Source organism: Rhipicephalus microplus, unplaced genomic scaffold (genome assembly GCF_043290135.1).
Source record: "Rhipicephalus microplus isolate Deutch F79 unplaced genomic scaffold, USDA_Rmic scaffold_34, whole genome shotgun sequence".
Taxonomy (NCBI): Eukaryota; Metazoa; Arthropoda; class Arachnida; order Ixodida; family Ixodidae; genus Rhipicephalus; species Rhipicephalus microplus.
The window spans coordinates 4,335,652-4,355,468 of NW_027464607.1; the positions used below are offsets into that span (position 1 = coordinate 4,335,652).

The window sequence follows — 19,817 nt, forward strand, 5'->3', positions numbered from 1 at the left end:
ATTACCAGTGTTGATCCGGTGAGTCACTGCAGTTGTTTGGCTGAGAGGGCAGTGGTCAAAGTCGAAAACGTCTCTATATGATGTTAGCAGACTACGGAGGCTGGCAGCTTGCACTGCAGTGAGGTCGGGAGCAATCATCTTGTTAATGTCATCTGCAGGCAGAGTGTAATTGCGGCCAAGACAGGGGGATGTAGTATCGGTGTCCAAACCAGTAACGTTGCAGCTGTCAAGTGGAGATAGGGTGGCCAAAGACATGTCTTGCGGAATAACTTGAGTCAAGAGACTCACGTTGAGTAGTGGTATAACCACTGTATTATTAGCGACGGTGACAACAGTGTGAGCAAGGGCGACGTCTCGGGCCATCAGTACGTCGACTATAGGAGTTACGAGGTAGTCACCGTCGGGCACATGACGTGAGCACGACAAAGTGACATATGTAGCAGCTTGCGGAGGCAAGCGAACGTGGTGACGAGAGCGTAAACGGGAAGAATAGTCTGCTGGAAAATCGGCAAACTGCGGCAGTTCAAGTTGAAGAGCACCAGTGGCACAATCAATGAGCGCAGAATGACGTGACAGGAAGTCCAAACCAAGTATTAGGTCATGAGGACACATTTCAATGACGGCAAACTGAACTAATGTAGGATGACCAGCAATGGACACACGGGCCGTGCACATCCCTTGAACATCAGGGGTCCTCCCATCAGCGACACGAAGTTTGTGGGAAGCGGCAGGCGTGAGCACTTTATGTAGGCGTCGGCGAAGGTTCGCATTCATTACAGAAATGTGCGCTCCAGTATCTAGAAGGGCAGAAATAGGCACACCGTCAACGGCAACGTCTAACAAATTTTGTCTCGTCGGAAGCGTCAAGAGAGGATTAGTGGAGGGAGTCGAAGATGCAGCGTCACCTCCGGGCGCTGCACCGTTTAGTTTTCCGGGTAGGCAGGAGCGGGGTTGAATGGAGATGACGGCCTGCGAGTCTGCGGTGAGCGAGACGACTGGCGACGTCCTGGAGGCGAACGCGACTGATGACCATGCGGTGACGGAGATCGGCTGTTGAACCTTCTGTAGTTGTTTTGCGGAGAAGGCTGCACGGCAGACGCGAAGCGGGTGCTGTCCTGTCGGTAGTGAGGTTGAGATGAAGTCCGAGGTGGCGAGGACCAGCGGTAATTGCAGTAACGGACGACATGACCGATACGGTGGCAATGAAAACAAATTGGTCGATTGTCGACGGTTCTCCACGCCGCAGGGTCGCGAGATCGGGCCGTGAACTGCTGCTCGCGATAGGACGAGGGTGGACGCCATGAAGCTCGCTGCGGGCTGGGCAAAGCGTACACCGAGGGAATACCTATGCTGGCGAGTTCTTGGCGGACGATGGCTTGAACCATGTTAGCAGTGAGTGGGGTGGTGTCACTTGCAGCGGTGTGAGCCGGAGCAGAGGCAATGGCTTCAAGTTCACGCCGTACAATTCGGGTCACCTGATCCGATGAATCTAGAGGTGGTGGCTGTGTTCTTGCACGGTCTTTGCAAGATGATGTTGCAGCCATATTCGGAAGGCGGGTGAACACGCTGTTAATCCGCCGGCTCTTCGCTTGCTCAAAGCGCCGACATTCTTTTATAATGGCGTCCACTGTAGAAAAATTTTTGCAGATGAGGAGGTTGAATGCGTCATCCGCAATCCCCTTAAGAATATGCCCGACCTTGTCAGCCTCCGGCATATCGGCATTGGCTTTGCGACACAACGACATCACATCTTCTATATAGGAGACGTAAGACTCGGTCGAGGTCTGCGCCCGAGACGCGAGCATTTTGTTCGCGGCCATTTTTCTTCCAATCGGCTTTCCGAACAGGTCTAGCATTTTCTCCCTGCACACTGCCCAACTCACAAGTTCTGTTTCATGGTTCTCATACCACGATTTGGCGGTTCCCCTAAGATAGAATAACAGGTTTGCCAGCATAAGAGTCGGGCCCCATCGGTATCGAGTACTCACACGTTCGTACTCTGCCAGCCAATCTTCAACGTCAACTTCATCTGGATCGCCGGAACCGCTGAACGTGCCAGGATCCCGCGGGGGTTCGAGCACAAAGGTTGTGGTCGCAGAAGGAGATGTAGTTACCGCATCATCTCCGGCCGCAGGAACACCAGGAGCAGATGCAGACGCCGTACTCTCCGTCATCGTTGTGGAATGACCCTTCAAACGTCGGCCGCTGCGAAGTTCCGTTGCGAGGTGGTTGCCCAGCACTTCCACCAAATGTGACGGAGCGAGGTCTTGGCTTACAGGACAGCGTCCACCGAGAGTCGGCAGCCGAACAAGATGTCTGAGTTGCCTCTCGTGCAAGCGCCTAACGCACAGGCGTCTTCTTCATCTTCGCTAAGTGCCACGCTTGCTCCTGTCGATGGTGCACCGTAACAATATAGATTGCATTACTTCGACAGGTATGACGAGCTCTTCTGTTCAAACAGCTTCAACTGGCACGAGAACCATGATGTCGAACCGGTATACATTGGACAACCCTTTGGCCCCGACGACGTTTCATGGCACAGAGTGCGAAGACGTTGAAGACTGGATGGTCGATTTCGAGTGTGTAGCTGCCCTAAACAAATGGTATGGCGCAGCAAAACTGGGGCGTGTGTACGTCTACCTGGAAGATGGGGCGCGTACATGATACCAGAATCACGAGGAGCACCTGACTCCGTGGCGCAAGTTCCGTCAAAGGCTTTTAGAGACCTAAACAAGTGCCCATCGTCAAAAAGGAGTGGAATTAGCCATTCTGGCCCGGGTCCAGTTGCCAAATAAAATGGTTACCACTTCTGTCGAAGACATGACACGCCTGTTTCGACGAGCTGACCCACGAATGGTAGAGGATAAAAAGTTATGTCATTTGATGCGCGGGGTGAAGGAGCAGCTCTTTGCCGGCCTCTTGCGGAGCCCTTCGAAGACTGTCGCAGAGTTCTTTACTGAGACTGTGACCATGGAAAAGATGCCGTAGCAATGTTCCAGCATGTATGAAAGACAAGTAAATGGCATCCGCTGCTGACATTTTCATCACAACTGGCACCAATGACAGCCTATGAGAACTCATTATTTTGTGGTGCACGAAGTGTTGCAGAAGGCCAGTGAGATGCCTCATCCTATGTCTGGCTCTATTGCAGCTGTTAAAAGAAAATGGACGAGCTGCCGTCTCTATGGCGAAGTCCATCGTGGGCCTTTTCTTTATTTGAACACACTGGTCTCAGTCCCACTCGTGCAGCCTCTACCCCATTATCCTTCTTGTTCACCTTTATGTCGGTGCCACACACAATTTTCAACATCCTCTGCTTGTCAAATTGACTAAGCTTTCGCTGAAGTTTTTGAGCAGGCTGTATAATTTTTCTACAAATTTGACGACATCCCCGCGCCCTCACAGTGGTGCTTGATGCTGAGGAACACTAGTCTACAGGGATTCCAACTGTCCATACGGGTTCCAAGTCGCTCCTTGTAGGGTCATCTGGGCATCTCCTTGGACTTGATCTTCCATCGAGGCTTCCAACGCTTGTGCTATGCTCGAGTGCTTCCTTTTGGCTTATGTTCAGCGCCCGCAACCTTCCAGCGAATGATGGACACAGTCCTTACATAGCTGAAGTGGCAGACTTGTCTTGTGTATCTTGATGATGTGGTGGTCTTTTCTGCCATAATCAAGCAACATCTTCATCGCTTGTGCAGTGTGCTGGAGGCTATCCGGTGGGTAGATCTTGCACTAAAGCCACAAAAGTGCCACTTCGGTTATGAAGAACTTAAACTTTTTGGGCATTTACTTAGCGCCGAAAGGGTCTGGCCTGATCCTGACAAGTGTTGCTGAATTACCAGCTCTTGCTGATGAGAAGGTTGTCCGGCACTTTCTTGGTTTGTGTGCCTACTATCGCAGACTCATTCACTGCTTTTTACAGATAGTGGAACCATTGACTGGCCTCACAAGCAGGGGTGGAAGTGCTGCGCCAATTGCACCATTCTGCGCCAATCTGACCTACTGCGCCCTGCAGTTTGCGTGTGCGACGCCAAACTTAGTCAAGTTCTATGATCTACCGAGCAACATGCGGGGGCTACACAAAAGACACAACCACGTCCATATCGAATTGGTTCGGTCACGTCGTATTTCGGTTAATGCATGAATCTTGCTCCACGTGAACAAAATGCATGGATCTTTTGAAGGTGGCACTTGTGTGCATACCTCATTATGCGGCTATATATATGTTTTAACAGCAAAGCTGTGAGTCAAGCTATAAAGACAGCAGTGGTGTTGCAAAAAACTCGTCGCACTGTTGCCGAGCAACAGTCGAGCACAGCAGCGCGCGCTCTGCGATTCGGATCGTCTCAAACCATATAAACTGAAAAAAAAAAAAAAACCAAACAAACAAAACAAATAAAAATCTGTTTCACTGGCGAAGTGGTGACTGCAATAGCTAGCAGCCATTTGTAATGTTGTAATGGCGTAAGCACTCCTTTCTATTATGTTTATCGTACCATTATGCCTGTAACGCTGCCTTGTGCAAACCGCACTCAAATGACTGGCAACCATCCAGATAATCTTAAAACCTTACGATGAGACTATGCGCACGACTCATGCATTAGAGCTCGTTCTGTAACTTACGTGGCCGCTAGCGACAATGCTGCAATCTTCGATAGCACATGTATAAATGTCGATGCACTTCGCTGGTTGGCAGATTATCAATGGCCGACGCTTTATGTTCGCTGCTATCAGTATACAGTATGTATTCCTTGTAGAGTGAAGTTTTGTTTTCCGGGCACAGGTTCGCCCGAATAAAAAGTTCACTCTTGAAACTGCCTAAGTCAACATCACGACCTTGTGACAGTACGAACATTGACAGCTAACTTTTTCGGATCTGACATCGCCACACTCTACAAAACGCTGGTGTAAGAGAATAAGTACGGCGGCTCCAGAAAGAAATGCTTTCATCGCACAATCTCCTCTCGTCAAGAGCGCACCACGTAGAACAGTTAATGAGCTGTGCACTGATGCTTACCGGTAGCACGCGTGCCAGCTTTCGCAGCCACGCCTGTATAATCAAAGTTCACCACTGCTGCTCAAGCAATCTCCCCCCTTTCCCTCACGTCTTTTCATGCTCCTTTGAAACGGGTGGCGTGTTTGCCCTCTGCTTCAGCATTCAACGCACGTCTAACACGCGGTGGGACGCTAATCATGTGTGTCATTTGAGTGACGAAGATCAGCTGCCTTGTTTTGTCTGCTTGAGCAGCGCTCATCACCCAGTTTGCACAATTATACGCGCGGGTAGAACGTACAATGCGCGGAGAATGTTACTTGTAGTTTACATGGAACATGTCGGTGATGGCGAAAGCTCGTCGAGTACATGCCTTTGTAATTACTATCGTAATAAATAATTTCATTCAATTGCCTAGCAATGGCGTGGCGAATGTATCTAAATTGTCTCGCGGCTCTCATGTTAGCCGTGGCACTTCCACGACTGTAACTTAAGTTTTTTACATTTATTTTTATAGAGCTTCGTTGTTTTAGTATGAATATAACTTTTATTATATTCGCTCATCTCTAGTATTGAGTTGGTTATGGTCGATGCGGAGTTTTAATCACATTTGGAACATTCCAACATTTTAACATTAGTTTTTTTTTTATTTGTCTGAGGTCTAATAAGTGTCTGGAGCGCCGCTTATGTTATTTTGTTTGTGTTGCTGCGTTTTCATTTTTGATGTTGAAAGGTTTAATATATACCGATTTGGGGTGAGTCTGGTCGCTTGAACAGTATTGCATGCTTAGTAAAAACCACTGAAACTTTTTGTGTTTACCAGCGAGCAAAAATTCTAATTAACGGGGATCTGTGATCCAAAAAGCCTGCTCCAAAACTAAACTGCTGTGCTCCAAAACACACCTTTCTTCATCGCTGCTCCAAAACTTTCTTCACTGTTCCAAAGCTGCTCCGAAAGTTCGAAGCCCGCTTCCACCCCTGCGTGCGCCCTCCAAGTGACTGAGATCGACCGCCTCGTTTAATCTAGGTTTGAGCAGTGCTCATCTGCACATTTTTATGCGTGGGTAGAACATACGATGCGCGAGGAGTGTTACCATCTTATAGTTTACTTGGAACATGGCGGTGACGGTGAAAACTCGAGAGTGTCCATGCAATTCCTATCATAATAAAAATTTTTCACTTGACTGCCTAGCAATGGCACAGCAAGCACATCTAAATTTTCTTACGGTTCTCGTCGGCTGTGGCACTTCAATGATTGGAACATAAGTTTCTTTTACATTTATTTTTATAGAGCCCTAACGGTTTCGTATGAAGATAACTTTTATTACGTTGACTCATTTTTATTATTGAGTTGCTGTTTATGTTGGTTGTGGTGTTTTAATCAAGTTTTGAAGATCGCAACATTTTCACAATGAATTTTTTCTTTCATCTGAGGTCAAGTAGCAGTCCTGAGTGCCGCTTGTGCTTCCTCTTTGAGTTGCTGTGCTTTCAGCTTTGATTTTGTAAGGTTTTATATATATCAATTTCAGGTAAGTGGTCTCGCTTGATTAGCATTGCATGCCTAGTAAAAACCTATGAAATTTTTTATGTTTACCAGAAAACAAAAATTCTATTTAACAGTGATGTGTGAGCCGAGAAATATGCTCCAAAACTAAATTTTTCTGCTCCAAAACTTCCTTTTTACTGCGTGAAAGCTGCTCCAAAACCACATTATTCCTGCTCCCAAAGCTGCCCCAAAAAACTGAAGCCCGCTTCCGTTCCTGAATATGTCACTCCCCTCCTTTGCGGCACTCTGCACACGCACGCTTTCAACATGGACACAATAATACAATGTAAGGTCAGAGGACTATCAAATAACCTAGATGACAGATGACATACAAGAGCTGCTTAGTAAACTGTGTCCAAAGGTGCTTTGTGTAAGGGAGACTCACTTGAATCCAAAACAAATTTCTTCCGTTGGTATCTCGTTTTTTGCAAGGACTGCCAGGAATGTCTCGCATCATCTGGTAATGTTGCATTTATGCTTGACAGAAATGTAGTATACCAGCATTTTGCACTCCAAACGGCACTGGTGGCAGTAGCTGTCCAAGGTATAATTGTTAAGGAACTCATTACTATCTGCTCAATATACATTACCAGCTTCGCAAACACATATTCTAATCACTTGTAGATGAGTAGTTGCTCGCACCCTACCTTCTCGGTGATTTCGGCGTGTTTGTGGGCTAGATGCGAAGATGTTGGAAGGTGTCCTGAACATGTACCCAGCGCCTCCACCAGTGTCACGATGCAGAAACAGCAGAAGTCTGACACAGGAGAGCTCACTTTAATTATAGGCAAAGCACTGGTAAGAGGACTGGGCATGAGCTTTGTCTTCCTTTCTTGCTGCGTGAGCTCTTTGTTCTTTTAGCTCTGCAGGTTGAATGTGGCAATATGGTCCCCTGGTGACACTAAGGCGTGCCAGGCGACAGTGGTGCTAAGGTGCCTAGACAACATCGAATATACACGCCCCGGGCTTTGCTGCCCGCTGCCTCTCCCCCCCCCCTCAATAGATTTCATTGGAGTAGATCGCAGCCATGCAAAGTTCTGCTCACTCTTGCACGTGCGTGTGAGAGAGAACAGTTTCTGACAGCCACGACAGTGAAAAGCATCAAAAGACAGCTCACGGAAACCTTTACATGCTCGCGTGACACATTTCTGTGGCACGTCGAGAGAAATTTTGTGCGAGCAAAATGGGAAGAAAACGAAAACTTTGCAGCGACTACATAAAAGAGTATAGTAAATTCAAAAAGTCGACGCCCTCTGAAGGAGTCACTGTTTGCAAGTGTGTCACTGTTATCATTGTTAACAGCTAGGGCGCCGTAAGAATCGTGGAGCTTTCATGATTACACCGCTGAAGACGCGCCACGCAGACACAGGCGAGACCTTGCGAAAGTGTTGGTGCGTTGAATTAAGGGGGCACTAGGTTCGTAAAAGAAGTTTTCTATTTATTATCGTAATGTCATGAAAAAACCATGCTTGTGTGCCATTGAATGGAGATTTAAAATCTGTAAATAAATTTAAAATATCTCTTTTAGAAAAAAGGTAATGACAAATTTTCACATTATATTTGGGTTATTTCTTATAGGTTATTATGGTAACTTGCAATAAAAAAAAGTTAGTTTTCAAAAATACACGTTTTCTCTAAAAGGTTCATTCCACAGGCTAAAGCAAACTAGATGTCAAAATGACTATTTCTTTAATCAAAAATAATTGTAAACTTCGAAGGTGAAAATGAGCTTCCAGTAATTAGCTGGTATTTATTTTATAACTACAATTCTATGAAGGTTGAGAGAAAAAGAAAAGCTTTAGCTTGTAGTTCAAGTGGTGCCAAAAAGAAAGGTACCGAGTTTAAATATCTTCGAAGAAACTTGCTCAAAACTTCCGTCAGGCAGAATAAGTTCACAAAAATAACAATGCCAAGAAAGTTACGTTTCCAGTTTTAAAAACATTTATAACTTAATATATTGAGATTTAAACAAAAGGAAATGGTATTTTGCAATAATATGACATGTTTTGGAAACATAATTTTGACTATAAATACCTCAAATTGCAATTTTTGAAAGTTAGCATTTTTTACAATTTCGTGCTATTTTAAGACTCTCTTCCCTCCTTAAATGGCTGCGTGAGAGTGAATGCAACATGCGTCGTACAGTTTCATGAGGTTTCGTCATGCTCGCTTACTTCTATGCCAGAATCTAAACAGACTTGCATGGTTAGAGTCAAATTATTTCACATCGTCTTATTTCTATCTCACTGGCAACTTGCCACAGCAAAGTTTGTGGGAAGAATGCATCACTTGGACCTGCTCCAAGAGGGAAGGTACTAGTGACATCTCGCTGCAGTTTTTCCGTGCAATCTGTCATGCTTGGATTTTAGTGCACTCGGCTGATCAACCTCTTTCGAAGCAACTGTCCGACGGCACGCACTATGCCAGGTTGTGACCAACTATATCGGAAATACCCACACGAGATCTGTGACAAAGACCTTGCGATGATAAGCTTCTTCGTGAAAGACGAGCCCATTTCTATCACCATCGACGAGTCACTGGAACTTCGTTGTTGTCCGGCGTGGCGTTGTTTACAACGTTCTACGATGACGAGCTTCCTGGATGTAGAACGCTTATGATCGACTTGCAAACAGGGCAGCAGTTCAACGCAGTATCAATTGGCATGTTGCAACAAATCGCCCTTCAGAAGGTTGAAAAAAACCTTAGGCGACGTAGCTGTATTGTGCTCTGACTCGGCTTCCTACATGCAAAAGCTTCACAATTATCTGCAGCTCTCCAATCCCAAATTCAAGGCACTTCATTTCGAAGATCTATGCCACCTACTGAACAACGTCCTGGAAGGTGGAATCAGAACGAGCTCGTTCAATGTACACTAAAACCTCGTTTTAATGAAGTTGAAGGGGAGCCATAATTATTTTGTTATATTGATTATAACAGTTTAGGGCAGTGTATGCTCAGATGGGCGCACACCTATAAGCATGCAAAGAAGGAAACCGCCTCGCGGCCCGATGTACTGCTATGCGACCACGTGTGCGATGGAAAATAAACACAGTCGAACCTCATACCTCATTAATTCGAACACGCTTAATTCGAACTTCTGGGAAATTTGAACTCATGCTGAGATCCCGTCAAAGCTATGTGTAATAGAATGGGCAAACACCTCCTCTAATTCGAAAGCGCAAGCACTTGCGACGATTAATTCGAACGTACCGCGCTCCGAAAATGCTCTCAGCACCATGCCCAATCCCGCCGCGGCACCTTTCAACGCTGCGCGCGAGGAAGAAAAGGAAATAAAAGACTGTGGCGGATTGTTTGCTCTCTCTCAAATGTCGATCTGCGATGCGCCTGTGCCACGCTTCTCCTTTTTTCGTCTCTGCACGTAGGGACCCTTCTCTTTTCAAGGCCACGCGCAAAGAGAGAGAGGAAAAAAAAAAAAGCTGTTGCAGAGAGTCCTCTTTTTTCGGTGCAGAGGGTAGGTAGCAGCAGAGACGCAGTTGTTACCGTCGCCTTTAAGGCACGGAGAGAGAAATTACCTTGCACCGTGGCGCCGCTTCTTGGTCATGTGACCCGCTGAGCGCTTCCTCAGTTCTCTCAGCTGGCTGTGTGAAGAGGACAGCTCTCTCAGCCGCACGTGGCGTGGCTGTAAGGTTGGCGCGGTAGTTTTGAAAGAGCCAGGCTGAACAAGCATCGAACTCCGCAGAAAACGATATACTTAACACACTACGATAAGTTTTTTTTTATAGAGTATTTGATAGACTAATTTAGTTTGTTGTATCCATTTACCGGTCAATTTTACTTTGTTATAACAATGTTTAAAATGCATGGCTCTCAATGGAGCTTTCAAGGGGAATTTCATTTACTTTGTTATATTCATTGTTTCGTTATATCCTGTTACGTTATGATGAGGTTTGAGAGTAGTTCACAATTTTGTTGTGCATTTTCTTGTCATGTTGAAGTTGTTGTGGGAGCTGCGCCATAAGTTCGGTCTTGTGTGCTTGGCTACGGATACAACCATTCAGTAGCTGAAAACCATATGTCCGTCGAGGTGGTTCTCTTTTTATGTTGCTTTGGAAAATATTTTGGACTGCTTATTAAGAAGCACCAAAGAAGCAACGTTTTTTAAGAAGCAACGAAGCCAAGGGAACGAAGTGTGAAAAGCTCAGTAGTCTTGTTTCATCTCCTGAAGCTGTGCGCAACTTGCTCGTTGATGGTGTTTCTGAAGATCAGTGCGTGTGCCGTGATCTCAATCATTGAAGAACTTGAGGCATAGAGTACCCTGGTACACCCAAGTTCATTCCATATTGGAGGTTCGTTTGCTCACGCTCATCAGTCAATGGGTGAATCCAAACGAGGTCTTTGCATCAGATGTCACAATTCTGCTATGCCTCCTTGACGAGAATCGACTATTGTAGACTACGCTGCTTTTTTCGAAAAAGGGGAAGCAGACATCCCAGACGAACCTGTGCAGTCAACTACAGCACACCATATAATCGTTTTGGTGCTGTGTTCAAATTGTGAACCCAAATGTGAGGCATGAGTTTTCCTGCGTGTTCGAAACCTATGTGCCTATTTTTCAAACAATGTTTCTTGAAACTGATGACTTCAATCAGCTCCTGAGTTTTTTTGGGAACTATCAGTGCTATGAAATACATAACATTGTTGCACCTCTGTCATCATGAACCTCTCTCACTGCGTGCGGCCTCGTCTGGCACTTCTTATTTCTAGCACTAACGTTGAAACGGCATTTTCAAAGCTGAGAGTCGTCAATAGAAAGGAGCGCGCTTCGATCACTGACTGCAATCTCGCCAAGTATGCTTGCTTGCGTATTTTACAATAAGCTTCAACTAAGGCTGTTATACACAAAATTTAAGGTGCTCTGCGTTCAGGTATTTTGCTTGTACGGATATGGCTTTGTCCATTCATATGTTTCAGGAAAAATAAAGTGTGCTTCGCGTGTTATATTTCAGATATGAATTGAATCTATGATTTTTGGGTTTTGAGACTAATCCAAAACTCCTAATTTCAAAGAATTTGAGAGTTACGGGAAATAAACTCTGATAAACATGGAATTTTGATCATAAATAATAAATCTGATAAACACCCACCGTTTTTCAAAAAATGTAAACACGAAAACATGAAGCCATATCTATAAGACACATAAAAATAAGGGTTGATTAGAAAATGGGGCCTATAGACACACCTCATCTGTGAATGATGAAAATAGGTCTCTTATAAAGGGCTGTACATGCCATTTCTGAGAATGACTTTGCAAGTACTGTACACTGGCATCTGGCTATGTTTGGTATGAACCATCTTTAGATTTGAATAGTGTGCATGGTAAAACTTGCAGCAGGACAAAGCAGGTGAACATGGGGCTTTCTTTTCATTTTCACTTTCTTCTTGATGCGCACCACCAGCACTCGCATCCTCTCGGAAAGGGTGAGCATGGCTGCAATATTGGCAGCAACGTGTGGTGCAGAAACACGTCTTTGTTTAAGTCTTAATTCAAAAACATAAAATACACTCAAGATGCCATGTTTACACAAAAAAAGAAAGGAACCTTGTGTAAAATTGAATTTTTTGGCATTATGCATAAACCTGTTTGCTTTAATTTGTTTAGGGCAGACAGTGCTGTAACTGAACCAGTATTCACGCAAGATCTTCTGAATTACGAATGGTGCAGGAGAAGCAGGAGCTGGAACGACAGTTGCGAGAAAGTGTGCGGCGAGTGGAGCTTCTGGCTGGCCGGTGCGAGAACCGCGAGGACATTGAGAGCTTCCAAAGCCAAGAGATGGCCAAAGTCAAGCACTTGGTCAGTATGTGGCACACTTCCTCCATCTCGTAGTAGTAAGCTGGTGGTGTTCTAGCCCATTGGCATTTGTATTTCCAACCATGTGGGTCGCCATCTCACTTCTCACCATTGAGTCAAAGGCTTTTAGTTCTTGTGAGCACAAAATCAGTACAGCAGGTGACAGAAACATGTGCTGAAGGCACCATCTTTTGATGAAGACACTGGGGGTCAAAGTTGCATTACTGTTAGCGCCTTCACTGGCTTTGCTAGAGTGCACAACTTAGTAGTGCAAGAACAAATTCTGAATCCATGTGGTGATGTTGTTCTGGCCATTGAAAAACAATGGTCAGAAACTAAGGCACTTGCCTTTTGGCATACTTGCCAACTCTGCAGATTTTTCTGTAAAATCTATGAATTTTGACTGCACTTACGATTTTACGAATCTTGCTTGAAATTTTACCAAAAATATTTCATTTCTGATAAAAAAAAATAAAATTAGTAAAATAGCGTGGCCTCTGTGATTGGCTACGGCACATTGCCATAGCTAGTCGCAGAGGCCACAAAAACAGCATTGTGCTGTATTCCACCTGAAGAGAACAATATGTATTGGTGTTATCATAATCACATACCCAAATCTCCCGCATTGTCTGGGAGACTCCCGGATTTCGACCGTTTCTTGTGTTTGTGCAGTTGCCATGAAAATCTCCCGGAAATCGAAATTTGTGTGTGAGATTTGACTGCATTGACAAAAATGCAGGTCAGTTCGTTCCGGGTTTTTCGCAAGCCCACCATTATAAACAAATTTGATAAGCGTTCATCTAAGCATACAGTAGACTCTCACTGATGCGAAACTGCGGCAGATACGAATTGGTGAAATTCCCCAGCCAAATTCTTGTGTCCATTAGCCCGAAATTCGAATGTTCGAACACTTTTTCTAATTGCAACATGTGACACGAACTTTAGTGCCGAAACCGTCGAACAAAGGCCGATTGAGATTAGTGTGCTCGATGTTTAGGAAGTACGCATGTGACTAGCGCATGCACTGTCTTCTACAGTGAATGTGGTTGTCAGTGCCACAACTGCTGTGGACGAAACCGTCGTGGTCGTTCGACATGATCATATATGGCAACGACGTTACTGACAAAACTCCGAGAGTGTGCGTGTGGCCAACGCTCGAACAGTCAAAGCAACGCTGCTTTCCACAAACTCTGTGGACAAAACCGCGGTAGTTGCGATCATAGATAGGATAAAATGACTTAGTTTTTAAGGCATGTGGAATGAAAAGAAACTACCGTTTGCCGCAACCGCCGCGCACAATACGGCTGTCACGGCGATGCGATAGCGATCTAAGAGTTTCAAAGGCATGTGGCTTACAGAGCAGTAGATTAAAAGTGATAAAGACGTAAAAAAGGCTTGAAGCGTTTTGGCGTTCCTGTCCAAAAGTTCTAATAGCGCCCAAAGCCAAAGCTTTGACCTGTGCTTTCGCGTAAGCCAGCTGCGCCGTCCCGTCGGTTCACGTGTGAAAACGTGCGAGTTGTTTGGACGGAAATTAATTTTTTGGCTAGTTATTATGATGTCGCAAAATTTGGGGTGCATTTGCGCTCCCTCTTGAGACTCTCACCTTAGTGGGAAACCCTACCCTCGTGTGTTCGGCCACTCCAAGCCATTATGAGACTGAAACGCCGATGTTTGGGCTTGCGCTTGAACTCCTCCCCCCCCCCCCCCTGTGGTTTTTGCAATGTTTTTTCTGTTTTTGGTGCCAAAAGTGAGGCAAATAATTAAGCGCATCAATTTGACTTATGGCAGCAAAACATGATAATGCTTGTTGCTAAAGGGAAATCCATCACAGCTACAAATGAAAGAATAAGTCAGTAACCACCCACCCCCACCCCCACCCCCCTTCCCCGCTTGGTAGTTTTACGAATTTCTCTGTTTCCAGGTTGTCATGTATGTATACTGTATATGCAACATTTATGTTATTGGACAGGACATTGTTTAGCTACAATTTGGTACCAAAGTATGCAAATAAGGCATTAGTATCTAGCTACAAAAAAATTTTTACACCTAGTAAAAACGGCCCCTTTTTTCATGGTAGTGAAAGAGTTCAGTTGAATTTAAGGTATGCAAACAGCAGTATAATTAGTGAGATCAGTTGCAGTGGTTGTACAAGCCAGCTGCGCCAATTGTGCCAGACTGCAGCAAGATCTGCTAAATTTTGGAGAAATCTTGTACTTGCACTGAGGGTACATTGTTTTTGAAGTCTTTCAGAGAAAAAGATGATGAAATGCGCTATACTCTGGGAGAGTTCTTCATGGCAATGCAGTCAAGGCGGCAGAGCTGAACCGTTCTGCTTCAATAGTTTCATTGCCCAGTTAAAGCTAGCCCTGCCAAAAAATAAAAAAGAAATAGTTTGCGATGTGTAATCGAAACATTTAAAAATGTGTAGTCATAATTTTGTAGCTACTAATTGATAATGCTAGAAATTTATGAGTGATATTGCATGACACAGAGTTATATTTTAGATTTTCAGGTTTTTTTAGGCTTGTGCGAAGAGTAGTGAATTATAGGTTTGAAGTGTATAGTGATCTTGGTCGAATAATTTTGAATGGAATTCGATTGGAACAATATATATCACATAATATACAGACAAATGCACATATTTCTCATGGATAAACTAACCTGCACAATATTTAAAAAAAAATTGACACAAGGCCGGGGCGGATTTCACTCTTTTGAGTTCAGAGAAAGTGGAAATAACTTCGAATATTTGCAGGATTCGAATTTTGATAGAATGCTGTAATAACATGTACAATATCTTCCATCTTAAAATATACTATACTTAGAGCATATAAGTCGATGTGACATTTTTAAGTTTACAAACTGGTGAGTATGTACTCGTAAGGGACCTTAGACAATGCGAATTTTTTGTTAGAGAGATGTTTTCACAGTTTCGCATTTCTGTACTGCAGTGAAACTATCTTTACAGAGGATTGCATTCGAAAAGATAGACGTTTAAATGAGTGTTTTCACGGTTTAGCACTCTTTCACTGCAGTGAAATGACCTTTACAGGGGGAACATGCGAATTAACATTAATCTATTCGCTTTTTTCGAATACTTCGAAATTTTCAACAATTTAAGTTAGAGTCTAAGCAAATTAAAATACAGCAATATTTTTCAAGCATTTGAATATTCGCACAAGCCTATTTTTTAGTTCCAGTGTTCCCCACTGGTGTCGCATTGTTTCCTTTCAGAGAAATATAACAAAAGGCTACTGTGTCGACAGTGCCTTCCTTCTCTATTAGCGAGCTTGCCAATTCACTTGCGGCGTGGGATTTTCGAGAAGCTTGAGTGCCAAAAGCTGCCAAAACAGACGAAGCAATAGGTCTGCAACGTGTATGTCCAAGTAAGACTGATGAAACCAGGAGTCTCCGTTGCTTCCATGTCTCGTTCAGTTAGCCAGCGTACCGGCATGAGCGAGCGAACTGCTCGCTCATGCCGGTACGCTGGCTAACTGAACCTCCTCAAAGTGCATATTTTAAGGGGTACCGTAATTACTCGAATCTAACGCGCACCTTTATTCCGGTTAAGCGAGTTCATAAATCACATGCGCGTTTGCATCGAGTACGAAAATAAAAACGAATACGGTCATTCTATTGCCATCGGCATTTCCAAAATGGCCGCCCCCTACGTGTGTCGGCATGGCGCATGGAGGAAGGAAAGGTAGGAGAGGGCATGCTCAGCCGGCGCGCGGCATGAAAAGTGTGGCGGAAATGACATCATGGCGGCCATATTCACTGGGCACAATGGCGGCATTGTTATGGTTACGTGTTGCGCAGTGGAGCTGGTCTAGCGAGTGGCCGCGGCTGGCGGTGGCATGTGTGCCTCCCCAGGTCTCGCGCTGAGCAGTGGCGGACAATATTCGTGCGTTATTGGTTACGCAGTGTTCTCCTGGCAGTTACTGTAACCTTAGCAACGTTTGTCCATCACGCGGTTTTAGCAGTGCGTAGAATGAGTGCATATTCATGTGTCTTGCGGCGGATGACGCGGATGAAGCAGTTAGTGTTCAGCGAAATTGCGTTGGGCATCATGACGAAGCTGAACAACGACGAACGCCTTGCAGGTCAGTGATGGTTGAGCAGTGCTCCTGCTTGTGACAACGGACGATGCTGTTTAGCCCAGCAAGACGCCATGAGGACCATGTGCACATACGTAGCTTCGTGTTGTGTGTGTATAGTAACAAATTGAATGTGCGTATTAAAACACCTTTTCTGTTCCGCTTCGTACACTCTCCATCAGCATTGCATGTAATCTCAACGTAACAGCAACCACGTTCAAGTGTCACTTGCACCGTGCTCAAAGTTACCACGGTCGCAGAATGCTGACGCCGGTGAGTTTCACGCGGAACACGGACACAGTGGCCGGACGCTGCGTCGGCCGCGTGGCGGAATGCAACCGTAGAAGGCGCGCAACCGATCGTGTTGTCTGTACAGTTGCTGAATTAATGACGTGAAAACGCTCGCCGTTGTCAGTGCATCTAGCGTGCGTTCTCTTGTAGTTGCTTCGTTGTCGGTGAGCCGTTACTCCCTGTTATTACTCGGACGAAATGATTTCGCCGAAGGTGTCCCGCTGGCTCAGAGTGATGATCCCCGTTCCATTAGTTTCGGATCGTCACGATACACGCGCTGCGCAGCCCACGTGCTTTTCGAGCCGGAGAGAGAGTTGCGCCTTCTGCTTTACATTCGGATGTAAACAAGAGAGGAGAATTTGCCCAGTCAATATGGCCGACATCCGGCTTCATTGTGGCTTCACAACGAGTGACGTCAGGGCCTCTCCTATCTTTCCTTCCTCCGTGGCATGGCGCGTCGGCCATTTCTGCCAATGTGTTTCCCATGTGCGGGACTTTGTACATGTGCTGAGGAGTTCGTCATCTTGTAGTGCATTAGCATCGACGGCATAGAAGGGCCGACTCCAAAAACTCGACGAGTGCACCACGATGCCGCTTTTAAAAGAAAAGGCATCGCGTGTCCAAAAACGGACGGAAATCGGGCCGCATCGCGGTCGTTTGGAGTTCCCGAAACGTGCGTGCGGGACTGGCAGAAACAAAAGCAGAAGATTGTCGACAGCAAAGCTTCACGCAAAGGCTTCAGTGGACCACTGCAGGGTCGATTTTCGCAAATCGGAGAGCTGCTCGCCGAGTATGTGCTTGAACAGCGAGTGGCACAGTGGCCGTGACGACAGAACTTCTCTAAGTGCGGGCTATGCAGTTAGCCTTAGAAAAAGGGCTAACGCGGAGCCATTTTAAAGCAAACAGGTGCTGGCTAACTCACCTTAGGAAGAGGAAAGGCTTTTCTCTCCGAAAGCGAACGGGCATATGCGAAAAGTTTCCGGAGAAGTACGAAGAAAAGCTTCACAGTTTTCAGAGGTTCGTCCTCAACTTGTGGCACAACAACGGCTACCTGCTTGGGCAAATCGGGAATGCCGATCAGACGCCTCTTTACTTCGACATGCCTGGCATCACAACCGTTGAGAATAAGGGGGCGAAGCAAGTTCGCGTGCTGACATCGGGCCACGGAAAAACTAGAGTGACGGCAATGCTCTGTTGCACGTCAGATAGGCACAAGCTTCCCCCGTACCTCACATTTAAACGGAAGACGCTCCCGAAAGGAGTCGTTTTCAGAGTGGTGTGATCGTGCGGGCGAACGAGAAAAATGGGTGCGCGTTACAATCGATGACTTACTTTTTTTTTTTTTGTCGTGGAAACCGGGTGCACGTTACAATCGAGGGCGCGGTAAAATCGAGTAAATACGGCACATTGAAGTCCCCGAAGTGCAAGAAGCTTTGTTTCACAGCTTAACTGCCAGACAAAGTTACCAGAAAGACCAGATTGCAGTGGTACAATAGTTTTACCCTGTCTGCTTTTTGCCGGAAAGTACATCAGTATTTAATTCCCAGTGAGTCGCCAACTGCAGAAAAGATCCTCAGCAAGGTCACCAGTGACCCCAACATGGGGCTACCGAAGCAGCTGAGTGTAAGATTGATGCGCAGGCTTTTGAACAACATTAGATTTGCTTTTCACAGTGATGCGATAGCTGCGCCAAATGGCGCCAAGACAGGAAACCTGCCACATTCCACTACATTTCCTTCTTTCGGCGCCAAAACTGTGCCTAATTACAAAATTCTATCGAAAAAACGGGCTCAGCGCATCGCCGGCGACTACTTGTGGTTATGGCTGGCCTGTGCCCTTTCAATGTTGCCACGTGGGAGGAAAATCAGTGTCCGTCTGGACGCTGGTTTATGGGAAGGCGCAGACATTGTGGCAAAGCGTGACCCCCTCACCCCCCCCCCCCCACCCCCCCGAAAACGCACCTTAGACGGAACGGCTTGCTGCGAGCCAGTGTCCGAGGTTCCAAGCTAATCAGGTCAATAGAAGACAGGTCGATAGAAGGCAGCAGTGCAAAACAGCTGAAAGCTTGAAGGGCAGTCTACTAGTGAACCAGTTTGAAACTTCTTTGTAACTCATTATGAAAGGTAAGCTGAGACGAGTGACTTGTTGGGCGAGTTGGTTCATTCTTAACGTAGCTTTTGGCGCGAAATAAACACGTGAGATGGACAAGCGCAAAAGCTACGTTAAGAGTAAAGTCCGACTTAGTGCGAATATTAAGGTGAGACGTGGTTTCGTATTGCAAAAAATGCCAAAAAAATTTATTTTTTCAATGTCAATTTTTCAGTTTTTGAAACCCTTTTTCTATCTGATTCTAAAATATCTGCCCGAAAATTGCGCAAAAGTGCTTTGGAAAGTTTGTTTCACCCACCTATAGGTAGCAAAAATATTTCTGGAAATCCCGAAAAAACAGCGATTTTCAAAAACTTACAGCTTCACAATGCCAGGAGCCGGCTTTTTGGGCTCATCGGAAAGAGCATTTATCCGTGTTCAAATTTCCTGCCTCTGCTGGAAACAAACAAGTGCACAAAAAGCAAATGTTTGAAGGTCGTTTTGAGGCCCCTGATTAGTTGTGGCCACCGTGTCGCCCCAGCTCGCCGCGCCATTGTTCCGATGCTCACTATTGAGGCCCTTGATTGGCTGTGGCCGCCGTGTTGCCCCAGCTCGCCTCGCCATTGTCCTGATGCTCGCTGCGGGAGATTGTCTGCTGCTTGTGCGTCTCGAAAACATGGCTGTCAAAAATCGCTACGTCTTGGCATGTTCACTGCTTGACGATCACTTAGGATATAAGTAGGCTTTGGTTAAGAGCTGTAAATGGATGCTCGGGCAGATTACTACAAGCGGACGGGCCGTCTACGAGCGCAGCGTGTCACCGGAGTCGTCTTTAGGCCTAACTTCGTTGACAGCTAGACAAACTTTACAGACGAGAACGACGCTCTAGCGCACTCGTGGAAACGTGCTTCTTCGCAGGCAACGAAGCACATCACTCGCTAGCACCTTGGAATCGTGGACGAGCATTTTTCGCATGGGCAACAGGTCAAA

At 45.7% G+C, this 19,817-nt stretch overlaps 1 protein-coding gene across 1 annotated transcript in view; it reads left to right on the top strand.

Moving 5' to 3' along the window:
- LOC119165910 (golgin subfamily A member 1) overlaps nucleotides 1-19,817 on the top strand; it is a 687,968-nt gene that overhangs the window by 56,024 nt on the left and 612,127 nt on the right. The window contains exon 5 of the mRNA XM_075884494.1: nucleotides 12,226-12,354. Coding sequence (XP_075740609.1) covers nucleotides 12,226-12,354 — 129 coding nt within the window. The remainder of the gene's footprint in view (nucleotides 1-12,225; nucleotides 12,355-19,817) is intronic.